The sequence below is a fragment of the Microcaecilia unicolor genome, chromosome 12, assembly GCF_901765095.1.
Source record: "Microcaecilia unicolor chromosome 12, aMicUni1.1, whole genome shotgun sequence".
NCBI lineage: Eukaryota > Metazoa > Chordata > Amphibia > Gymnophiona > Siphonopidae > Microcaecilia > Microcaecilia unicolor.
Genome location: NC_044042.1, coordinates 78280050 through 78306017, shown reverse-complemented (window position 1 = coordinate 78306017; position 25968 = coordinate 78280050). Strand labels below are relative to the sequence as shown.

Here is a 25968-nt window from a genome sequence, read left to right as displayed (position 1 = left end):
CCCCTCCCTGCCCACAAACCCCAAATATTAAATAATTTAGCTAGTGGGGATCCTCAAACCCTGCCAGCTGAAGATTTCCTCCTCCTCCTCAAGCAGCCAGCACTCTTCCAAACAGCAGCCAGCAGCACTTGCCTCAAAATGATGCTGTTGCCGGCAGGCTGTGCATGCTCATTGCTTTTGCATGTACAAAAACTGAGCGTGTGTAGAAGGGGCAGTCTCGGCGTCAGCTCAAGGCAAGTGCTGCTGGCTGACATTTGGAAGAGCGCTGGCTGCCCAAGGAGAGAAAATCCCCACCAGCTAGAGCAAGAGTGTCACAATTTTGGTTGGGCCTGAGTCCAAAGTAGGTGGGCCCTGGCCCACCCAGGCCCACCTGTGGCTATGCCACTGGTGCTTTGACTTATATGCTGCATTTCAGCATCTTACCTCTATTCAGGGATGCATCAGTCAACAGAAACTGTGGAACAACATACAGACATCTCTCTTTCTGAAGTCTTGATAGTCCCATTTCACGTTTCTAAGTTCTGTTTGCCTTGGTGGATGATTGTGTGTTTGTTAGTCTCCTAATCTGAGTTACTGCTGAGGTACATTTTGTGTCTTTTTTTTTTTTTTTTTTTTTTTAAAGATAATATTTCAAATTCTAAATGAGCAATTGCGATATGAATGAGGGGGTGCATTGAAGTCTTTGGGAATTTTGTAGATAAGAGGTAGACGTTCTTCTCAAGTGAGGAGTGTATCTGTAAGGTAAGGAGGGAGTCAGAAAGTGGTCCATTACATTTTTTTTAATTTTATTTTTACATATATATAATTATTACAAGGAATTACACTTGATTGGAAAGTGTTATTTTCTCAAATTAACATACAAAGAAAATAATATAAGTTTCATCTAATTCAACACTCAAGTCCACTTTAAATGAAGAGACATCGAACTTATTCCCCCTATAAGTAAAATATATTACTTGCCAACAAGACTTGCTGGAAAAGAAGGAAATAAAGATGGCCTCGGAGTAGAAGGAGTAGATCTCAACAACTTATCAGCAATTTTAGAACAATCTATTGAAATTGTTCCGGAGAGGGCTACCCTCTTGGTTTCCCTGGTATTTGAACAGGACTTTAACACAATATTTAAGTTGTACTTTAAATATTCAAAAGAACTGTTCTTTGGAAACAAATTGTGGATATTTCCTGACGTTACTAAGGTAACTCAGGAACGGAGAAAATTATTTTTACTAATGAAACAGGATGTCATTAAGTTAGGTGGCTCATTTTTGTTAGCATATCCTTGCAAATGCTTGGTCAAGCTCAGTGGGATAAAGTATGTATTTTATGACCCAGAACAGCTGAAATCCTTTCTGGATATGAAACAACTGCATGCAAATATAGTAAAATGATGAGAGACGAATTAGTGCACATAAACCGCGTTATGTATAATTTGGCAATAATACCTTTAAATCTCCACTGATTATGTAACTCCCCCCCCCTTAATTGAGGTCTAAGAAAGCTGTTAAACTTATTCTTGTTTAATTTTTTTTTTACTTTAAAAATTTAAAATTGGCTGTTTTTCTGTAACAAGTTTTGCACTTGTAAGAAATTAAAAACTTATAAATAAAAAAAAAAAAATGAAGAGACATCCTTAGTGTAGGAGGATTAAAGGAATAAAGAAATAAATTCTTTTTAAGGAAATATAACATCTAGGAGACATTTTAATTCTATTTTGCTCCTTCAATTCTTTTAGATGTTACAAACGATGTTAATTGTAATGGGTCCATGAAAACATACTTGTGTGAGTTATAACATACTATACATTTACAAGGAAATCGAAGGTAAAATGTAGCGCCTAGCCGCAATACTTCTGGTTTCAATATCAAAAATTGTTTACATGTTTTTTGTGTCCATTACATTTTAATAAGTAAATCTGATTTTCCTAGGTAAATCTAAGACCAAGCAGGGCCGCCAGTCTATCATCAATCCTGACTGGAACTTTGAGAAGATGGGGATTGGTGGTCTGGATAAGGAATTCTCCGACATCTTCCGGCGTGCATTTGCCTCTCGAGTTTTTCCACCTGAGATCGTGGAGCAAATGGGTGAGTGTTTGTTTAAAATGGATGTTCATCAATACAGTGGATTTCACTTCTAACAACTCTTGTTGTAACATTTTGCCCATGACAATAACTTTCCGATAGCTAGTTGTATTCCTTTTATTTAGTACTGTACACCGCTTAGAATTTTTAGATAATCTTATTATAAATAAATAGTTACTAATAGTTTCAGAGAAATTTCAGTACTACAGGAAAACCAAATGTCTTTTTAAACTTTATGGTTTCATAGTCCTGTTTCTTAACTGGATTTGTGAATTGAAAACTCCTCATTGTGCTAAATCAATAAAACACACACATGTGCATATCGCTGTCCCCTCTAAGCTGAATGGAAGTCCTCCATTGGGGGGTGGTGCTTCAATATTGTGCTTTCAATTGCTAGGGTTCCCTGGAGTCCTGCAGCGCTTTCCTGTCCCTCAGTATTGAAAATGTGGTAGTGAAACAACACCCCCTGCTGGCAGACCTGTAAGTGGAGAACTCCCGCTCGGCTTAGAGGGAACAGTGCCACAGCATAACTTTTGTAACACAAAAATAGAGCTCTCTGATTTTTCTATCTCATCGGGGTTCAATGGAGTTTATAGAAACAGGGGAGACAACAGCAACTAAACATGCCTTTTAGTCCACCTAGTTCATTCATTTGTACCTACCTACTGTGCTCTGTCAGGTCCTATTTAATTTGTGATCTTTCTTCTGCCACCAAGAGTCCAAGTTCATTCCATGTGTGCTTGAATTTTGCCATTATTTTGACATGCAAACTCCTTGGGAAGTTTGACCAAGGCATCTACCACCCTTTTGGCGAAAGTATGTGTGGGTGTGTTTTGTTTTCTTTTTATTTTCTCATTGTTCTTCCTTTTGTTATATATTTTTTGGTAAGTAGATTTTGATTGTGGTGGTGGTCTATGAGCTATTATGATGCTATACATTGTAATTGTAATCCTGCAGGGGATGATGGAGGGGATCACCCTGTGTTGGCAAACCATATGTTGCGTCTGTTGCAAATAATCCAGAACACCGCAGTAAAGCTGGTCACTGGAAGTCAGAAATATGATCATGTGACCCCCCCTACTGAAGCAGGAACACTGGTTCCAGGTTCATATACATATCCAATTTAAAATTCTGACCTTAGTTCACAAAACACTCAACTTAGGTCAACCTACTATTTTAATACAATATCTTACACCTTATGTTCCCCTCCGGGCTTTGCATTCATCAGAAAAACGTATCTTAACTGTGCCATCTCTCCATCTAGTGCCATTTGCTACTTTCAGGAAAACAATGTTTTCTGTTTCTGGTCCTACTTACTGGAATAACCTTCCATTAGAATTACGCTTAATACGATCACACCCAGATTTTAAAACTTACTTGTTTCAACAATTATATGGGCCTACTGTGTGACTCTAGCCTTCGTGTAGTGGCCTTTAGATGTGGTTCTACTGGATGGGACACTGGGCTATTATCCATTAGCTATGTACTCTTTCACTCTTCCCCTACCCTATGTAACGTGTTCTTTCACTTTCCTATGTGTAGGTATAGATATATTAGATATAGAGAGAGATATAGATGATAGATATATTGTAGTTCACTTCTTTTTAATGATTTTTGTTTTGTACTTTGTTGTAAACCGCTATGATGGCTTGTACCCTTGGCACAGGGGCGTAGCCAGAAAACAGATTTTGGGTGGGTCTAGGCAAGAAGTGGGTGGGCACCAAGTGTTCTCCCCCCCCCCCCCCCCCCCCACACCCAACCACCACCCAAATAAAATCTCAGCCGGCAGGAAAACACTTCTTTCCACCTTGGCATGCGCTGAAAACTAATATGGAAGTGCTGGTATCGTGGAGAGTAGCATTTTGGTTTCCATCAGGTGGAAGTCTTCAGCCTGGTGGAGCTTGGAATCCCCACCAGCTACCGCTAAATGTGTTGGGTGGGCCTGAGCCCTAATTGGGTGGGCCCTGGCCCATCCAGGCCCACCTGTGGCTACGCCACTGCCTTGGCAGTATATCAAGAAATAAAGAAACTTGATAACGCACCGTTCACAGAAGAAAGTGTTTTATGAACAACTTGAAAAAATGAAAGTAAACAAAGCCATGGGACCAGACGAGATCCATCCCAGAATATTGAGGGAGCTCAGAGGTTCCGGTGAGTCCTCTCAAAGATTTGTTTAATAAATCCTTGGAGACAGGAGAGATTCCGTAGAATTGGAGAAGAGCAGATGTGGTCCCTCTTTACAAAAGTGCTAATAGAGATCAGAAACTGCAGGCCGGAAAGCCTCACTTTGGTGGGTGGAAAATAATAGAGGTTCTGCTGAAGAAAGAATAGTGAACTACCTGGAATCAAAACGGGTTACAAGACCTGAGACAACATGGCTTTACCAAGGGAAAATCATGCCAAACAAGCCTGATTGATTTCTTTGACTAGTTGACCAGAGAATTGGGTCAAGAACATGCTCTAAATGTAGTTTCTGTGGATTTCAACAAAGCATTTGATACGATTCTTCAGTGAACTTAGAAGACTAAAGCTAGGACCCAAAGTGCTGAACTGGATTAGAAATTTGACTGATGGAGGTTAAAAAGGTGAGTGGTGGAGTGCCTCAGGGATCAGTATTTATTTATTTATAACATTTCTAGTCTGTACCATCTACAATTCTGAGTGAAGTACAAGAAACAGAGTCATGTACTTAAGTAAAACAATATATGACTATAAATCTCACATACAAAAACAAACTCACACAAAAGCAGTAACACCATTATCAAAGAGCAGAGTCCTAATCAGCAGCCATTAACCTGTAGAAATATTAAACGCTTGCTGAAATAGCACAGTCTTTGTAGCCAACTCTGTAAGTGACATTGCTAAAGGGTTAGAAGGAAAAGTGTCTCTATTTGCAGATGGCACAAAGGTTTGCAACAGAATGGACACACCTAAGGGAATAGAAAACATGAGAAGAGATCTGCAAACGTGAGAAGATTGGTGTGATGTTTGGCAGTTAAAATTTAATGCAAAGAAGTGCAGAGTGATGCACTTGGGGAGTAAAAATTCAAAGGAACTGTATGTGCTAAGGGGTGAGAAGCTGATAAGCACGGTCGAGGAGAGGGACCTTGGGATGATGGTGTCTGAGCATCTCAAGGCTGCGAAACAATGTGACAAGGGAATGGCTGTAGCCAGAAGGATGCTGGTATTCATAGAGTGGAATAACCAGCAGAAAAAGGGAGGTTTTGATGCCTTTGTACAAGTTGTTGACGAGGCCCCACTTAGAATATTGTGTTCTATTCTGGAGGCTGTATCTTTTTAATAACATAAGACTTGAAGCAGTCCTGAAGAAGGTGGTGAAAATGATATCAGGATTGCACCAAGAGACATATGAAAAGAGACTTGAATATGTATACCCTAGAGGAAAAAAGGGATAGAGAAGATATGATACATATATTTAAATACTTGAATGGTATTAATCTACAAACAAATCTCTTCCCAAGACGGAGAAGCGGTAAAACTAGAGAACATAAATTGAGGTTGCGGGGTGGCAGACTTAGGATTAATGTCAGGAAATACTTTTTCACATAGAGGGTGGTGGATGTTGAATGCCTTCCCAGTGGAGGTGGTAGAGACATTTGATGAAATTCAAAAATGCATGGGATGGACTCAAAGGATCCCTAAATAGAAAGAGGATAGTATCAAAATAAAACAACATAGCATTTAGGACCTGAACCAAGATGGCCGCTGAATAAAACACACTGATGGGGGCGCTCTGCCTCTGCTTTTTGTGTACCTGGGAGTGCTCTGGCTCCTCGGAGTATGGGAAGGAAGAGGAAAAGTTGAGAACATCAGGTTCCCTCAGCCCCTGCTCTATTGCCCAGGGTTTGGCAGACAACTGTTGAAAGTTCAGTGTCTCTACGGCTTCCACTCCTGTTCCACTTTTGGCTCTGCTTCTGGATTTGTTCAGGAGAAGCAGTGTGGTTGGAGTTTCGTTGATCCCCATCGTTCAGGCAACGCCTCTGCAACCAGCAAGGGTGTATGCTGAAGGAGGGCAGAGCCTGGTGTCAGATGAAAGTGAACCATTTCCTGACTCATTGGAGGGGCCCCCCATGACCGTTTCTGCCCTACAGCCTGTACCATCTCAAGAGAAGGAAGTTGTAGCTTATTCAATGAACTATGAGTTCACAGCCCCCATTAGGAGAGTTGCTGCCTGCTAAGCCTCAGCTGTTGGAGTTGGTTAAACCTAAAATTGTTACTATTGATTTCATTTGGGATGCCTTGCAGACTTTCAATAACGCTTTTCTCAAGGTTACTGCATCCTTTCTGCTCAGTTTAATCAGGTTTCTGGTTCTATTGCATTGCATGATGAGACCATTGAGCAACATTCTAACCAGATTGGTACTATGGAGGCTGAGCGTCAAATTTCTAATGTGGCTTTGTTGAAGGATGAGTTGTATTCATTTAAGAAAATAGAATTTTTGGAAAATCAAATCAGAAGAAAAAAAATCTAAGGTTTGTGAATTTTCCCAAATCACCTCTGATTCCACCATTGGATATGGTACAGAAGTATTTTTATAAATGTTTTGAAAAGCCCTTCAGATGCATTACCACCACTTGTGCAAGCCCAATATTTGATATTGGGGACTGACAAAAGCCCCGAGTTTCTTGAATCATCACTTGAAGTGGTTACCCATAGAACCACATTGCTGGTGACTTTTGCTTTAGACCCAGATAGGAATAATAATCTTCGTTTGTATTTCCATTTTATGAATGAGTTGTTTTTTGGGGTCTAAGATACATATATTTTCCTGATCTTTCTAGAGAATACGCGAAAGAGAATCCAGGAGTTTCTGACATCGAGACCCAGAGTCTTGGCTCTGGGTGTTAATTTTGTGTTAAAATTTCCTTGTTTTATATGAGGGTAAAAGTTAATCCTTTATGAATCCTAAATCACTCTTGGATTTTATTATGTCAAAAGAAGAATTGAGAGTCAGTGCTTAAAAACTAGGACTGCACATTAAAAGCATTAATGACATGATTAATGTGTTAAATGTTTAAGTTGCATTAAAAAGTTTAACGCAGCTAACGTATTGCTCTCTCTACCCCCCACCCCCGTATCCAGCTTTGCCCCATCTCTTCCCACCTCCCACATACTCTACATTGCCCCTTCTTGTCTCCCTGTCTGCTCCCCTTCCCACTGGCTTACTCATTATAGGCGGGCTGAAGCTCCTGCAGCAGTCCACTGCTTGTCTTGTTCATATCTGTGGCTGTGGCAGCAGCAAGCAAAAGGCAGGCGCAGGGATGTTCCCCTCTGCACGCTGCTGCTGGCTCTGAGGGAACCCACTGACTCTGCCACTGATAATAATAACATAAGAATAGCTCTACTGGGTTAGACCAATTGTCCATCTAGCCCATTGTCCTGTTCCCAATAGAGGCCAATCTAGGTCACAAGTGCCTGGCAGAAACACAAATAGTATCAACATTCTATACTGACAACCCCAGGGCAAGCAGTGGCTTCCCTATGTCTATCTTAGTATCAGACTGTGGACTTTTTTCTTCCAGGAACTTGTCCAAACCTTTTTTTAAACCCAGGTACACTACCACTGTTACCACATACACCAGCGAGTTTGTTGAGAGAAAAAATAACTCTGGTTACATGTGTGATTTTCACCATCTGGTTTTAGATAATCAGTGTTTGTTGGTACACTGTAGAAGATACTGTGTGACAATATATGCTCAAAGTACTATTTATATATTTAATTATGCATAACATTTGTTAAGTATGTCAAATCTCATTTTGTCATTTGATGTCAATTCATTGGTTACTTGTTAACTGTTTAAATCAATAAATCTTCATATGACTATAGAAAAAAAGAAAACTCTGTGAAGTGTAAGGCACTTTAATAAAACAGTCTTAACTGAACTTAGTAATGATATTTATGCTGTATACTGTTCAACTGTGACAAACTGGGGACAAATTGTTGTTTATATATATGACAAAAGTTTTGCTTCAACACTTAGCCGATTACCGGTGCTTTATTTCAGTGGTTTCAAGGTGTATTAGATAACCACATGAGACTTGTGAAGTAGAGCAGTTGAATTCATCCTTTTCTAAGATGCCTGAGGTGCAGGGCCGGTGGAACGCGGGTGGCAGGGGGGCGCCAGAGACGCCATGCTTACTCTTGCTTACCCTCCCCCCACCGCCACAGCAATGTCGCCATCTCCCTCCCACATACTACTACCTTGCTGCCTTCCCCGATGGTGTGGTGTTCTCTGCAGCTGTAAGGGCAGGAAAGAATCCCACTTTTTCCTGCTCACTGCTACTACTGTGTCTCCGGCGCGGTCAACTTTTCTCTTCTGTGCTGCGGACGGCTGCGCTGTATTTTAAAAATAGCTGCCAAGGCTTCCGGTGGCAGTCTCGGCAGCCATTTTGGGAAAACGCGGCAGCGCCTGCAGCACAGAAGAGAAAAGCGGAGAGCACTGGAGATGGAGTAGCGGCAGCGGGCAGGAAAAAGTGGGATTCTTTCCTGACCCTGCAGCCACAGAGGCCATTACACCACCAGGGCGGGCGGCAAGGTAGGACTCTAGTTCGCTGGAGGGGGATGACAGCATTACCGTGGGGAGGGGCAGGTTTTGACACAGTATAAATCTGGGGGGGGGGGGGGGTGCAGTTTTTGCACATTGTAAGTCATCACAAGGACAAAATATAAGGAAACCAATGGACTGCATTAGGGGCTTAAAGCCCATTTAGTTATGTTAAAACAAATGGGAGATCTGCATGAAAAATGTATTTTTTTATTATTTTGACTTCTGAAAACCACTTGTCCCTGAAGCATGCTCAAAACAGAATTATCCATTTATACAAAAGAGATGAGATGAAGATGTGATTCAATGTGCCCCAATGAAAGAAGAGTTTAATTTTACTTCCAATCTTTATAACACCAGTCTTCCCAAGTCAGATTACAACAGTTAAGGTGAACCTATCAGTAAACAGGATATCCTTACTGAAATTTGGCCTAATATTACTGTATTGTACAGAACAGTGTAGAAAAAGGAGCACAAAATATAGACTTTATTAGTGTTGTTTCCACCAGTTACAATAATGTTTTAAAGCAGTTTTGGTGATATTCAATTTTATTTCATGATATTATATATGGGAAGCTTTCAAATAAATTAAAAAGCTGTCAAGTAAAAAAAAACAAAAATATTTTTTGTTCTTTACCCTTTAAGACACTGGACTGAAAAAGGGTGTGGGGTGGGTGAAGGGAGGAAAAAGAGAGAAAGGAGATGCTTGAACGCGGTGGGGGGGGGGGGGGGGGGGGGGGGGGTTGCCAGACACCCAAGCACTGGCCCTGCTGAGGCAATTTGTTTAGAGTCTTTGGATGTTTTTATTAAAGTTGCATTTATCTGCTTCATCTAGTCAGTTTCTCTTTTGGTGTCACCTTCGCTGTGTTTTTTACTTCAGTGCCTTGCGAAAGACTTTGTTCTTCTGTTTCTTGTTGACATTTATGTGTGTGACAGTGTGTAAATGCAGTATCTTAGGAAGATTTTAAAAATTGTTTAGCAACTTATTAAACAAAGTTTATTTAATCAGTAACAGCTGTTTTCTTCAACAGTTTTGGATCATTAAAGTAGTAGAAGCTCCTGTTTTTTTTCTGCCAACTGGTTCAGGTGGAAATATGGCATGAAGCATATCCTGTTTCTTGTAGAACAATTGATCCGGTTTGTCTATTTGACAGATTTTATCACAACAGACACTTCAAACTCTCTGCCTATGATCCGATTTATTTCACCAGGATACAGTGATCCATCATACTTCACTATGCATCCGCTTTCAATACACAATGGTCATCTGAAGGACCATTGTTGACACGTTCGGGTGCTATTTCATTGACTGACATATCAAATTCAGTATGTGACACTGCCAACTCTGTCTGTGGATAGGAAGTAACAAGCAGTGATACAGAGCTTGTCTGCCATGCTCGAGTCTGCACATGTGTGCCACAACTTCACAGTGTGATCAGCTAAACAGCTCTGAACTATATGCATCTTGTGAATACCTGGGATGGCAGAACATCTTCCCGTGCATTGATTGTGGAATTAACAGCATCAATATTCAACTGAGTAATGTACATCACAGTTATGGACGCCACCATCTCAGCGGTAAGTTTGGCGAACTCAGCAGCATTCTGTATGATAACTCTGCTACTGGCTTTGCTCATCACAGCTTGGCTTACCAGAGACTTCACTCATTCTCTGATGCCATCGACCACCCTTTTACCATGGAAGAAAATTCCACTGAAAGTTTTTGATGCAGTTGGCAGATATGGTCAAGGTTGTTCATGTCCTAAATTTGTTCTTGAACTCTGATGAAGGCCCATCACTGTAAATAATTTCCTGGATGTTACTGTCACTGATGTTACTCAAAAACTTGTCATAGACTTTGATAAAGAATGCTAGTACACTGGTCTTGCCTGTTTTTTGGTATCTGAGCCGATTACTACAAATTTTGTTTGGCCATTGTGAAACACTGCAACAGTAAACAATGTTACAGACTTCCAAGACCATAAACTGATTGCACTTCATCCTGATAGTCACACTGGTATGCCATAAAAAAAGTCAATTTTGCACAACTCCTACTGTTCGCTTATTTGCCTCAACCTGAATTTTTTGAATCCTCTTCACACGCACATGTTCTTGGAAAATGGGTAGCTCCTGTGTGATCAAGCCAAGCAGATCACCAGCACAGACTTCCTTTGAAACAATATTCAGGGTATCTGGCTTATCTTCTGCTGCTAATGGAGCTTTCTCCCATGCCTTGTCATGAACATTGCTACCTAAATCCACTGTTACACCAGTTACCACTTGTTTTCCATCTTTGCATGATTTGCATTCTTTTTAGCACATGGACACGTAGTCATTGGTTTCACTGTTGCACAAGATGTTTTGCCAGAATGTGCTGCCATACTCCATTTTCAAAACCTGTAGATTTTCACAAATACAGCACTTACACGGATCAACTGGTAAATTTCTCGATATGTCAATATTTGTAGGATGCAACTTGGCAAACTTAAAGCTTATTGTGATATCTGGATGGCACATTAAAAATACTTCATATGCTTCTCTCAAGTACATCAGAAGGAAATGTTTGCACATATTTTTTCACACAGTTACTTCATCTCTCATATTGGGTGTCGTATTCATGATATTCTGACGCAAGTAAAACTGCTCAACTGTTTTTGCTACCTCCTTTTCCAAACCACTCTTCTTTTCTGCTATGTTTTGCTCCACCTGGTGATGAATCTTGAGCCCCACTCTCCTTGCTAGTCTTGCTACAACTAGAATTTTCTTCCTTGGTGAGGATGTCAGAGCATGCATAGTTTTCCGAACAGCCTTACCAAGAGATTGGGGACTTTTGTATGGAGGCGGTGTTTGTACAGTAGAGGTAAATGAAGTCTGAGGTGTATCGGCTGACTGTAACTTTCTGGTTGCTTTATTAGCATGTGACTTCCACTTCCAAAGTTTTGCTGCCTCTCAAAACAATTCCTTTTCTTTTTCACTTTTTTGAAGGATGGTGCAGTCTTCCATGGCAGGGATTTTTTGCTGGATGTTTTAGATAAGTGTCTGGCCTTGGTGTCCCTTAAGGTGCAGGTAGCACTCTTAGCATTCTATCTTGGCTTGGGGAAGTATAAGTCATTGGCTTCCCACCCAGATGTGCTAAGGTTTCTCAGAGGAGTTACGCTCATTAAACTGCCTAGACATTCTATAGTTCCCTCCTAGGATTTGAATCTCATCTTGTCGGACCTGATGTAGTTTTTTTCAGTCTTTGCCAAAGATTACTATTACATTGGCCAGGAGGATTTCAGCCTTTTGTCATACAGGCTTCCCTTTTTGTTTGTTTTTTTTTCTAAAGAGAAGGTGGTACTTCATCCAAGCCTTCGTTCCCAATGTGATGTAGGATTTCCATATGAACCATAATATTGCCTTGCCGGTATTGGGGGAGGCAGGAGATGATGAAAAGCTGGGACAATTACATTGGTTGAATGTCAACAGGGTGTTGCAGGAGTATGTGCTTAAGATGGAGGAGTTTCACCATTCAGAACATTTGTTTTGCTTAGTAATTGGAGGTGAAGAGAAGTGGCATCTAAGGTGACTTGCCAGGAGGGTAAAGGAGGCCATTTTATTGGTGTGCATTCTACCACAAACTCTGAAAGGACATTCAACCAGTCTCATTTCCACGCAGGAGATTTGTGAAACAGCTGTGTGATCCTCTCCACATTCCTCTGTGAAACATTATCAAGTGGATGTTCAGGTCAGGTAGGATATGATGTGCAGGGCATGAGTCTTATCTGCGGGACTGGTAGAGGCCCATCCTTAATAGTCAGTGCTTTGGTATTTCCCAACAGTCTGGACTGATCTGGAGGGATACGAAGGAAGAAGAAATTAGCTCTTACCTTCTAATTTGCTTTCTTTTAGTTCCTCCAGACCAGTCTAGAACTTTCCCTGGAAAAAGGATGTTAGTGGATGTGAGCAATGAGCAGTTAAGTCACAGGGTGGTGTTGAAGCATACAAGGAAGGCAGCATTTCATTAGTGGGTGTTTTGTTTTGTTTTTTCTTCCAATTAACTCTTTAAGTTTATAGCACAAGAAAATCAACAACTCTGTTATGCATACATTTCAATAATGGGTGTTGAGGACATGGTGAATGGTCTGGTCTGGTTTAGTTTGTATCTGTGGCCATTTTTGCTTAAAAAAAGATTTCTGATTCTAGGTCCCACGTGTTTGGATTGGATTTATTAATTTGATATACTGCTTACTGCAAATGTGTTAAAGCAGTGTACAATAAAACAATTCACAATAGACAATAAAACATTTCAAAATACAGTAAAAAAATCTTCAAACAGAAATATGACTACAGTATTTGATATCAGCAACAATTCCAAAACCATGTGAAAGTTTTCCGTTACGATAGTAGCAATGATAAAAGGTGACACCTTAATTGACTCATCAACAAAAATGGGGAAGAAGAACCTGGAATAAAAACTATGCAGAATCCAAGCAAGCCACACAGTAAGTGCTGCAAGGCTATGAGCAGGAACAGGAAACAGGAGGGACCTCTACGTGGACAGTGCAATCAGCTGAAGTAGAAGTTGACCAACAGACAGTCCAAGCAGCAAATAAAGTATTTTATAAGCGCTACTTCCTGCGTTGGAGTGTCTGTTGGAAGGCTAGGAGCACAAATGCTCACACTCTAGGCAACAGAATTCCTGATCTAGAAGCCCTGATAAAACTAGACCCTTATTTTTGGCATCTGAGTTACCAGGTACACTAGATATTACTCTGTCCCAGAGGGCTTACAGTCTAATTTTATACCTAAGGCAGTGTTTGTATACTAAGACTTGACGGTTAATTGATCTGCCCAAGATCACAAGGAACAGCAGTGGGATTTGAGCCTTGATCTGTATGTTCCACACTACAGTATTTACAGGGGTTGAATTACTAACTGACCAGTCTCATTCATTTACTCAAACCATTTTGCAAATGAAAATGCAAATTGTAATAAAAATTTTTTTGAACAGTTTAGACTTTTAGCAAAACAAAGCAGATGAGCCTCGAGGCAAAAGAAAATCTGTCGGCAAGCTTCATTTTTCAAATTTTAGGTACTTCTCTTTTGTCATTCCACCCCTATCTGTGTATTAGTCATAACTTGCTCTTAATTTTGAAATATCAGTGAGTCATCTGTTCACTTTCTTTATAATTTATTAGGAACAGAACAAAGTTGCTAATTGCTCTTGGAATCCTTCAAACCTGATCCACACTGTTCAGATGCACTATTAATCTGTCACTTAGATGAAATGAAGAAAAGTCCCAATGGATAGATCCTGTGGTACCAGAGAAGAGAAGCAGAAGAGCCATTGCAACTGACCACTCACAACTGTTAGATCTGGGGAAAAATATAATGCTGAGGCATATAGCTGCTGATTTTAGTTTCTCTCTTCTGTCTTGGTTTTCATACATGATTTAAAACTGATATAAGCCTAATGACAGATTTTTTTTTGATGGGCTATAGGGTAGTTAAATCCTCCTTGATAAAGTTATGTTGAAGGAAGCTTATATAAATATATTTCATGGTATGAATATATGTTTCATAAGGTATCAACAGTTTATGCTTCTCCTATTGCATGAAATGAACCAGTGGACCCTTAAGAGTGAAGGAACATATCCAAGTCATGGAATAGTTCTTGGTGGCTCGTCTGTATTAGTCTTGCCAGAGTGTTGCTTTTCCAAATATTTCTGCATCAACTTGTTCAGACAATGGATGCCTCCAACTTGGACTGGAGAGCTCATACTCGAGGGCTTCACACTCAAGGCTTTCAGTCTAGAAAACAAGTTTTATCATACTAATTTTCTCAAATTACAGGCATAGATGAACCCTAAAGGCTTTCAGAGATCAGGTAGTCCACAAAATTGTCCTGGTACAATCGGGTAATAATAATCTACCTGAACAAATTAATTCTTTGTGTCTGGAGGCTACAGTTGTGTGAGATGACTACACTGTGGATGAGTAGCCTATTGGTTACAGTAGCAGGCTGAAAGGCAGATAAACCAGCCTCCAGATCTTGCTTCTCTCACTCATATTCCTCTGACCTTGGGCAAGTCACTTAATCTTCCATTCTCTTAGGGTCAACATAGATTAGACACCTACTTGGGCACAAAAATATCTTATCTACTTGATTTTTATCTCATCATGAACCTATATTGGGAAAAGCTGAGTAATTAAACCTATAATCCAATTCTTCCATAGGATGAGTCTAAGAGCCACACATTCACAGTTGCTCTCAGCATAATTATACTTTCTCCGAGGACAAGCAGGCTGCTTGTTCTCACGACTGGGTGACGTCCGCGGCAGCCCCCACCAACCGGAAAGAAGCTTCGCGGGACGGTCGGCACGCAGGGCACGCCCACCGCGCATGCGCGGCCGTCTTCCCGCCCGTGCGCGACCGCTCCCGCCAGTTCCTTTTTTTCCGCGTCTGGAGAGGGTTGTGCTTTGCCGCTCTCTCTGTTTCAGCCGCCGGAATTTCGATCGCGTTTACGCGGATCGTCGCTTTTCTTTTTCTCTCTTGTATTTGGTTACCGCCGGTTTCCTTTTCAAAAAAAAAAAAAAACCTGAGCGTGTGGAGCACGCGCTCCCCTTTTCCCTCGCTTCCAGCGGGGACGCCGCGTTGCGGCCTAGTGGCCGCTCGGTCGTTTCTTTTTTCGAGGTGTGATTCCAGCCACCATTGACGACTTTGACTTCGCCGACGCGATTTTTCCGTCGATGTCCTCGAAGGTCCCGAGTGGATTTAAAAAGTGTGGTCGCTGCGGCCGGCCGATCTCGCAGACCGACACCCACGCTTGGTGCCTCCAGTGCCTCGGGCCGGAGCACAATATCAAGTCATGTTCCCTGTGTCTCGGTCTCCGGAAACGGACTCAGGTTGCGAGGCAAGTTCTGCGGGACCGTCTTTTTGGAACTTGCGCCGGCCCCTCGACGTCGACCTCGACGGCATCGGTACCGACGCCCGGTCCTTCGGTACCGGTATCGATGCCCGAGACATCGGCACCGATGGCATCGACCCCAGGAGAACAGGTCCCGTCGGCCCGCCGGTCCTCCGGTGAGAGTGGAGGTGAGAGGCCGCGTGGGCAGTCGGCCCCGGTCACTCCCTCAGCTCGTGGGCCACGGGACCGAACCCTGTCTGACCCGGTACCTCGAGACCGAGGGGGATCGACCTCCTCCTCCTCCATGCCTTCCGGCGCCGGTGACGGGCATCGCAAGAAGGATAAGAAGCGTCGTCACCGATCGCCCTCGGTGCATCCGGATATCGGAGAGGAGGCGACGCCGAAGCGTACTCGTCGAGAGGAGAGGTCCCCGTCGGTTATGGAGGTACCGACGCGTCGGGGTTCCGGCACCTCGGTGCCGTCTCCTGGCCCCCATCAGCTTCTGACGCCGACACCCCTACCGGCCCCACCGCCTTTCCCGGCAGCGGGCCTGGACGAGTGCCTCAGAGCCATCCTTCCGGGGATCCTGGAAGGGCTGATGCGCCAGGCTGTGCCGGCACCGGGGATGCTTGCGCCCTCGGCGCCGATGTCTGTGGCGCCGGCGAGCTCTAGCCCGGCGCCGGGGCCGTCGACACCGCCGCCGCTTGCGGCGCCGGTCTCGACCGCCACGCAGGTGGAGTCCCCGTCGACGTCGATGGAGGGAGCTCCGTCCCCGCCGGCGCGGGAGTCCACCGCTCGACGACACCGAGACCCTGGTGCCTCGACGTCGAGCCGGGCCCGGTTCAGGACTCAGCTACATGAGCTTATGTCCGATACCGAGGATGAGGACTCGTGGGGGGAAGAGGAGGACCCTAGATATTTCTCCTCAGAGGAGTCTACGGGCCTTCCCTCGGACCCCACGCCTTCACCGGAGAGGAAGCTCTCACCTCCCGAGAGTCTCTCCTTTGCCTCCTTTGTGCGGGATATGTCTATTAGCATTCCCTTCCCCGTGGTCTCTGTGGAAGAGCCGAGGGCCGAGATGCTCGAGGTCCTCGACTATCCATCACCACCTAGAGAGTCCTCCACGGTGCCGCTGCACAATGTCCTCAAAGAAACACTGCTTCGGAACTGGGTGCGACCGTTAACTAACCCCACCATTCCCAAGAAAGCAGAGTCCCAATACAGGATCCACTCCGACCCAGAGTTAATGCGGCCCCAATTGCCCCATGACTCGGCGGTCGTGGATTCTGCTCTCAAGAGGGCACGGAGTTCGAGGGATACCGCCTCGGCGCCCCCGGGGCGGGAGTCTCGCACTCTGGACTCGTTTGGGAGGAAGGCCTACCAATCCTCCATGCTCGTGACCCGCATCCAGTCATACCTGCTCTATATGAGCATTCACATGCGGACCTATGTGCAACAACTGGCGGACCTGGTCGAGAAGCTCCCGCCGGAGCAGTCCAGGCCTTATCAGGAGGTGGTCAGGCAGCTGAAGGCGTGCAGAAAGTTCCTGTCCAGGGGTATCTATGACACCTGTGACGTGGCATCTCGTGCTGCAGCCCAAGGTATAGTGATGCGCAGGCTCTCATGGCTGCGTGCCTCTGACCTGGACAACCGCACCCAGCAGAGACTGGCCGACGTCCCTTGCCGGGGGGATAACATTTTCGGTGAGAAGGTCGAGCAGATGGTGGACCAACTGCACCAGCGGGAAACCGCCCTCGACAAACTCTCCCACCGGGCGCCTTCAGCATCCCACTCCACAGGTGGACGTTTTTCCCGGGCCCGGCAGGCTGCACCCTATTCTTTTGCAAAGCGTAGGTACAACCAGCCAGCCTGAAGGCCTCGTCAGGCACAGGGACAGCCCCAGCGCGCTCGTTCCCGTCAACAGCGTGCGCCTAAGCAGCCCCCTGCGCCTCCACAGCAAAAGCCAGGGACGGGCTTTTGACTGGATCCACGGGAACATAGCCGCCCTCAAAGTGTCCGTACCGGACGATCTGCCGGTCGGGGGGGAGGTTAAAATTTTTTCACCAAAGGTGGCCTCTCATAACCTCCGACCAGTGGGTTCTCCAAATAGTGCGGTGCGGATACGCCCTGAATTTGGCCTCCCTGCCTCCAAATTGTCCTCCGGGAGCTCAATCCTTCAGCTCCCCTCACAAGCAGGTACTTGCAGAGGAACTCTCCGCCCTTCTCAGCGCCAATGCGGTCGAGCCCGTACCACCCGGGCAGGAAGGGCAGGGATTCTATTCCAGGTACTTCCTTGTGGAAAAGAAAACAGGGGGGATGCGTCCCATCCTAGACCTGAGAGGCCTGAACAAATTCCTGGTCAAAGAAAAGTTCAGGATGCTTTCCTTGGGCACCCTTCTGCCAATGATTCAGAAAAACAATTGGCTATGTTCCCTGGATTTAAAGGATGCATATACTCACATCCCGATACTGCCAGCTCACAGACAGTATCTCAGATTCCGCCTGGGCGCACGGCACTTTCAGTATTGTGTGCTGCCCTTTGGGCTCGCCTCCGCCCCACGAGTGTTTACAAAGTGCCTCGTGGTGGTGGCGGCGTACCTACGCAGGCTGGGAGTGCACGTGTTCCTATATCTCGACGATTGGCTGGTCAAGAACACCTCGGAGGCGGGAGCCCTCCGGTCCATGCAGTGCACTATTCAACTCCTGGAGCTGCTGGGGTTTGTGATAAATTACCCAAAGTCCCATCTCCAGCCAACCCAGTCTCTGGAATTCATAGGAGCTCTGCTGAATGCCCAGACGGCTCAGGCCTTCCTTCCCGAAGCGAGGGCCAACAACCTCCTGTCTCTCGCTTCGCAGGCCAGAGCGTCTCAGCAGGTCACAGCTCGGCAGATGTTGAGACTGCTGGGTCATATGGCCTCCACAGTTCATGTGACTCCCATGGCTCGTCTTCACATGAGATCTGCTCAATGGACCCTAGCTTCCCAGTGGTTCCAAGCCACCGGGAATCTAGAAGATGTCATCCGCCTCTCCACCAGTTGCCGCACTTCACTGCTCTGGTGGACCATCCGGACCAATTTGACTCTGGGACGTCCATTCCAAATTCCGCAGCCCACGAAGGTGCTGACGACAGATGCATCTCGCCTGGGTTGGGGAGCTCATGTCGATGGGCTTCACACCCAGGGTCTGTGGTCCCTCCAGGAAAAGGATCTGCAGATCAACCTCCTGGAGCTCCGAGCAATCTGGAACGCGCTGAAGGCTTTCAGAGATCGGCTGTCCTGCCAAATTATCCAAATTCGGACAGACAATCAGGTTGCAATGTATTACGTCAACAAGCAGGGGGGCACCGGATCTCGCCCACTGTGTCAGGAAGCCGTCGGGCTGTGGCGCTGGGCGTGCCAGTTTGGCATGCTCCTCCAAGCCACATGCCTGGCAGGCGTAAACAACAGTCTGGCCGACAGACTGAGCAGAGTCATGCAACCGCACGAGTGGTCGCTCCATTCCAGAGTGGTACGCAAGATCTTCCGAGAGTGGGGCACCCCCTCGGTGGACCTTTTCGCCTCTCAGACCAACCACAAGCTGCCTCTGTTCTGTTCCAGACTTCAGACACACGGCAGGCTAGCGTCGGACGCCTTTCTCCTCCATTGGGGGACCGGCCTCCTGTATACTTATCCTCCCATACCTTTGGTGGGGAAGACCTTACTGAAGCTCAAGCACGACCGCGGCACCATGATTCTGATAGCGCCCTTTTGGCCCGTCAGATCTGGTTCCCCCTTCTTCTGGAGTTGTCCTCAGAAGAACCGTGGAGATTGGAGTGTTTTCCGACTCTCATTTCGCAGAACGACAGAGCGTTACTGCACCCCAACCTTCAGTCTCTGGCTCTCACGGCCTGGATGTTGAGGGCGTAGACTTCGCTGCGTTGGGTCTGTCGGAGGGTGTCTCCCGGGTCCTGCTTGCCTCTAGGAAGGATTCCACTAAAAAGAGTTACTTTTTCAAGTGGAGGAGGTTTGTCGTTTGGTGTGAGAGCAAGGCCCTAGAACCTCGTTCTTGCCCGGCACAGAACCTGCTTGAATACCTTCTACACTTATCAGAGTCTGGCCTCAAGACCAACTCAGTAAGGAATCACCTTAGTGCGATTAGTGCTTACCATTATCGTGTGGAAGGTAAAGCCATCTCTGGAGAGCCTTTAGTCGTTCGATTCATGAGAGGCTTGCTTTTGTCAAAGCCCCCTATCAAGCCTCCTACAGTGTCATGGGATCTCAACGTCGTCCTCACCCAGCTGATGAAACCTCCTTTTGAGCCACTGAATACCTGCCATCTGAAGTACTTGACCTGGAAGGTCATTTTCTTGGTGGCAGTTACTTCAGCTCGTAGGGTCAGTGAGCTTCAAGCCCTAGTAGCTCATGCTCCATATACCAAATTTCATCATAACAGAGTAGTGCTCCGCACCCACCCAAAGTTCCTGCCGAAGGTGGTGTCGGAGTTCCATCTTAACCAGTCAATTGTCTTGCCAACATTCTTCCCCAGGCCGCATACCCGCCCTGCTGAACGTCAGTTGCACACATTGGACTGCAAGAGAGCATTGGCCTTCTACTTGGAGCGGACACAGCCCCACAGACAGTCCGCCCAATTGTTTGTTTCTTTCGACCCTAACAGGCTAGGGGTCGCTGTCGGGAAACGCACCATCTCCAATTGGCTAGCAGATTGCATTTCCTTCACTTACGCCCAGGCTGGGCTGGCTCTTGAGGGTCATGTCACGGCTCATAGTGTTAGAGCCATGGCAGCGTCAGTGGCCCACCTGAAGTCAGCCACTATTGAAGAAATTTGCAAAGCTGCGACGTGGTCATCTGTCCACACATTCACATCTCATTACTGCCTCCAGCAGGATACCCGACGCAACAGTCGGTTCGGGCAGTCGGTGCTGCAGAATCTGTTTGGGGTGTAAATCCAACTCCACCCTCCAGGACCCGAATTTATTCTGGTCAGGCTGCACTCTCAGTTAGTTGTTCTTCGTAGGTCAATTTCTGTTATACCCTCGCCGTTGCGAGGTTCAATTGACCTGGGTTCTTGTTTTGAGTGAGCCTGAGAGCTAGGGATACCCCAGTCGTGAGAACAAGCAGCCTGCTTGTCCTCGGAGAAAGTGAATGATACATACCTGTAGCAGGTGTTCTCCGAGGACAGCAGGCTGATTGTTCTCACCTACCCTCCCTCCTCCCCTTTGGAGTTGTGTGTTTCATCTTTTGCTAGTCATTCAACTGGCGGGAGCGGTCGCGCACGGGCGGGAAGACGGCCGCGCATGCGCGGTGGGCGTGCCCTGCGTGCCGACCGTCCCGCGAAGCTTCTTTCCGGTTGGTGGGGGCTGCCGCGGATGTCACCCAGTCGTGAGAACAATCAGCCTGCTGTCCTCGGAGAACACCTGCTACAGGTATGTATCATTCACTATCTAGTGGAAATACATAATTGGGCTCTTTCTTAGGCTGGGTTACTGGAATAAAATCAGTTACCCACTGAGCTACAAATATTGGAACATTACTGCAGTTTTAGAAAACAGGTTAGGAAATGGTTTTGTGGTTTGGCATTTGCCAAGGTAGTTCCTGTTGATCATGAGGCGTATAACAATTTTGTAAACCAGGCTGTGCTTCCTTATTGGATATGTTTTTTGTCCTGTTCACGGTTTGAGTTTTGTTATGATTTTGTTTAATTATGTACATTTTATGTTCAAGGATTTTATTGTGTGTGTTACTTTGGACCCTCTCAGGTAGTTCCTGGATCAGAAAATAGTGATATTTTTCAAGTGGGGAACATCTGTATAGATCTGTTAGTGACATCACTGAACTAGGAGGGTCCTGAGATTCTGTTTCAGAAGACAGACTAACCTTTGGACGCTTTCTCTTTTCACAAAGGAACAAATCTTCAGTATACATATACCTTCTATTATCCCTGGTTATGGAGACCTTATTGAAATGCAAAACAGACAGGTTTCATCAGTATTAAGAGCAACATTCCTTGCCCTCTGCAAAATTAGATCTGTTCGAGCCTTTTTAGACTCTAGCTCTCTACATACTTTGTATCATGCTTTCATAGGTTCACAAATGGACTACTGTAATATTGTCTATGCAGGTCTTCTAAAATCAGAAATAGTGTCTACAGACTTTGCAGAATACAGCAGCTGGAGTTTTATACCATGTTACCCCATAAAAAGTTGCACTGGCTCCCAGTAAGTTACAGAATCCAGTTTAAAATACTTACTTTGACATTCAAGGCGCTCCGTACTGGCTTTTACCAGACTATATGTTTAAATTTAACGATGCCATATGCCCCCTCCCCTCGTCTACTTCACTCTATTATCGACAGTAGGCTCATTCTACCTAATCCATCTGAGGCCTACAGGGAGACAACACAATAAAATGCCTTTATGGCTCCATTCCTTTGGAATAATTTTCTCCTTGGGATTCGAGCTGAATCATCCTGAAAAGCTTTAAATCAAGTCTCTAAATCCATTTATGTAATGAGGTCTTTAATTTGACCTAGGGTCTACCCAATGGAAACATTAGTGTGATGTTGTTCATTGCCAGGATATATAATTATCTCTAGGGCTGCATGTTAATTGAGATTAACCCTGCGATTAATGCATTGATCATTTCTGATTTAACAAATTAATTGGAATTAATGATTAACTGCCCTCCCCCGCCCACATGCCCGGTCCAGCATCCCTCCCTGACCACAGCAGCTCTCCTGTCCTCTCCTTTTCCCTCCCAGTTTGTACCATGTTATTTGCAGTAAGTGTTCGCCCTGCAGCGGCATCATATTGAAACGCTGCCTTGGCCTGCACTAGGCAGATCAGTCCTAGGAGGCTCACTTTACTCTGAATACTTTTTTTATGGTGAGTTCAGGTCGGGACCAGTATCACTGTGGGCTGTTGGCAAATCAAACCACACTTTCTGCTGGTACTCAGTAACTTAGTCCAGGCCAGAATTAGGTTTCTGAACCAAAAGATTTACTTAAAATTAGTCTTTAAGCAAAAAAGGACAAAAAAATCATGCATTAATATAAAGTAGAGAGCAAAAATAAAAGCAGCCTCTTAATTCTTCCAAGACTCTCTGTACCTATAAGACTCCTTTTTTTTCTCTCTTCTCTCTTATCCTTATATTTCTTTAGATGCTGTTTTATACCTAGGTGTGAACACCGCTTTTGTTCTTTTCTCTTTGTAGATCTCAGGGATAGGATCTCACATTGTTTGTGCTGTTTCTCCAAGTTCTCTATTTCTTTTTCCTCCTTAGAAGAAGTATTGTGCTGGTTCACTATTCTACATAACTTACCTTCAAACAGATGCAGAAACTTCACAACCCTATCACTTCTTTATTCCTTCTGGTACTATGACTTGGCTAGCTTGTCTTTGATCCCCTTATAGAACCTTGTATAGTGGCCAGAGACTCTGAGCCAAATACCCTTCCCCTCACTCTGTAGTACAATGGCCCTGGAAACAGGAGCCAAAAACAAAAAATTCAAACAGGGCTGTGGTTTTACACCAATCTTGGTTTCCCTTCAAAAGAGGTTGCCTCCTACCAGTCCCTCACTGGTCAGGAGAGACTCCCATTTCTTCTAGAAGCAGTGGGAGTATTCACAAGTCAAAGTTCAGTATTTTAGCAGAGCAACTAGAGCAGGGGTTCTTAATCTAGAGTCTGTGGACCTCCAAGTGGTCTGTAAATAAATTTCATGATTTCTATTAATTTGGATGAGAAAAAAATTACAACTTTATTTTCACTAACCTCTTAACTGAAGTTTTCTTTTCATTCAATAATGAATGAAGGCAACAAAGTAATTTTTATGGCCTCTAGTCTCCAAAAATGTTTTCTAATTTCAGAAAGCAAAATGTTTTGAAGTTGTTATACACTGGAAAAGTAAAACCAGAATACATTTGGTTGTATGTACCTTTTTCTCCAAAAGCATGTAATTGATAATGGTTCAATAAAAATATATTTTTTTATATTTTGATATCTGTATTTGAGCATAAGTGGTTTCCTTTGTAATACAATCTATCTATATTTTATTTTATGCATTAAAATACATTTTTCTGAGACGGTGTCTCTAAGGTTCACCAAACTCTCAAATGGGTCCAAGGCACAAAAAGATCATCCTCATAATACAGAACCTTAGAGGTCCTTGTAGGTGATACTTCTTCAGCCTTGAATGCAGTTTTCTACAAGGTCTGCCCAACCTTTTATTTCATTTGACCCCCAACAGGCCTGAGATTGCTGTAATCAATGTACTGTGTCTAATTGAGCCTGCAAAGAGGTGAGAAAATGTGGGATACAAATGCAGCAAAATAAATAATTGACTAGCAGATTGCAGCTCCTCCTATTAGGGTCAAGCAAGTCTGACTCTAGAAGGGCACATCAACACCCATAATGCCACAACCATGGCCGCATTGTCTGTACAAAATAGGATTCTCTTAAGGTGGTTTGCATGGCTGCAGTGTGGACTTCTGCCCATTCTTATTTTGGGTTGTCCTTCCCTAAGCAATTAGAACAAAAAAAGATTCTGCTTACACAAAATATTTTCCCCCAACCGATGGCAGCCTAGTTATGTTGTCCTCCTTATTTCAGTAGGAAACTGTCAGCTAGGAATTTCCATTTGCTTGTGTGGTAGCTGTATCGTGCTTGTTTATAGTTACTAACTCTGTTTTCTTTATAACAGTCTTCTCAGGGGATTGCAGGATAATCAGCCATGTAAAATAGGGGCAATTTTGGGCAGGCTTTCAAATTTTATTGATATTCAGTGCTTTATGGCCAAATTTTGCCAGATAACCTTGGCTATACAAATGGAAGATCTAAGCCCTTGGTAAATTTTGAGTGGATAGGTTTAGTTGACCATTCAGCCACACAACTAGTGTAGTAAATGCAACTTGTAAAGATTACCAGATAGAGGGATGCAGGCAAGATGGCGTCTGAATAGGACGTGTGTGAAACAGCTCCTCACTCAACTCCCTCTTGCTGTTTTTTTTTCCTTAAAAAATATATTTCCATGCCCAAGAGACAGGGCAAACAGAGGGCTTACCCTGCTCCCTCTGCAAGACAGGAATTGGGACCGATGGACCGTTTCACTGTTCCCAGAGTAGAATTGACTGGGCAACAACCCTTGCTGCAGGAGGGATCGATGAGAGGAGAACTGACCTACCTGCCTGAGGGAGAGACCACTCTGAGCCCAGAGGAACGGAGTCCTCCTTCGATGCTGGCAATGCTGGCAGACCAGAGCCCTGGATTGACTAGACCCGATGAGGAGATGTCTGATCTGGGAGCAGGGGCAGACTCTGCTAGCAGAACGCCGAGTGCAGCAGTGCTGGTGGTTACTGCTGAGAATACCGAAGGAGTAGGAGTTGAATCACAGGAGAGCAAGACTGGCTCTGAGAAAGGAGCTCAGGAAGAGGTAACATTGAAATTATTTCCTAAAAAACCGGAGAAAATAACCCTAGGAAAAATTTGGGATGCTTTGGAATGTTTAGAAGATTCTTTAATCCAGAAACTATCTCCAATAGTTAAAGTTACTCAATCAAATCAAGCTAAAATAGCAGACTTGGAAAAACAGTTGGAACAATCTAAAACTTTTGAACAATTATACTTGAAACAAATCAAATTAAAGAGAGTCAAATAACTTTAATAAAAGAAAATGTATACTTACAGAGGAAAATAGAAACTTTAGAAAATTTACAAAGGATGAAAACATTGAGATTTATAAATTTTCCTAAAGTTCCAGCAGTGGCTCCTTTAATAACATTCAAAAGATATCTTTCTGAAGTATTAAAAATTACTGAACAATTGTTTCCACCTGAAGCAAGGATTTATTATTTGGCTCCCTATGTTAAGAAACCAAGTGAGCGCATAATTCCTGATATTGCTAGACAAACTCAGAAAAGACGTCAGTCTTTTTTGAAACTTCATGACCGTGTATTGTCACAGGGGGGAATTTTCTGGCTTAATTTTCCTTGCAAATGTGTTGTTAAATTTCAATCAATTAAATATGTTTTCTTTGAGAGTGATCAGTTAGCAAAATTCCTGGACTCCAGACAAGAACCAGCCGTAAACTCTCTTGTGCTTCCTCCATTAGTATCTACTCCGTGATAGGATAAGTGGGAACATGTTCTACTCATTTTTTCCTATGTTAACCAATTTTTGAATTGTGCCTTGCCTATAATTGTGGACTTTAGCAGTAATTATCATTTAATAGATTTTCTTTATAAAATATTTTCTTGTATGGTATGATAATACTCCTTTTCTGTACAAGTGTATCTTGTAAAATTCATTAAAATTACAAATAAATCAAAAAAAAAAAAAAAAAAAGATTACCAGATAAATTTCATCTAGTTAGTTTAATAGGTTTTAAAATATTGATCCTCTTACCAGTACTAATAGCACTGCATTGTGTTAGAGGGATTCTCA

General features: G+C 44.1%; 1 protein-coding gene across 2 annotated transcripts in view; it reads left to right on the top strand.

Annotated features, from left to right (window-relative positions):
• Positions 1-25968, top strand: part of NSF (N-ethylmaleimide sensitive factor, vesicle fusing ATPase) — a 263374-nt gene that overhangs the window by 147150 nt on the left and 90256 nt on the right. For both annotated transcript variants that reach the window (XM_030220802.1, XM_030220801.1), the window contains exon 8: positions 1926-2081. In XM_030220802.1, the coding sequence (XP_030076662.1) occupies positions 1926-2081 (156 nt within the window). The remainder of the gene's footprint in view (positions 1-1925; positions 2082-25968) is intronic.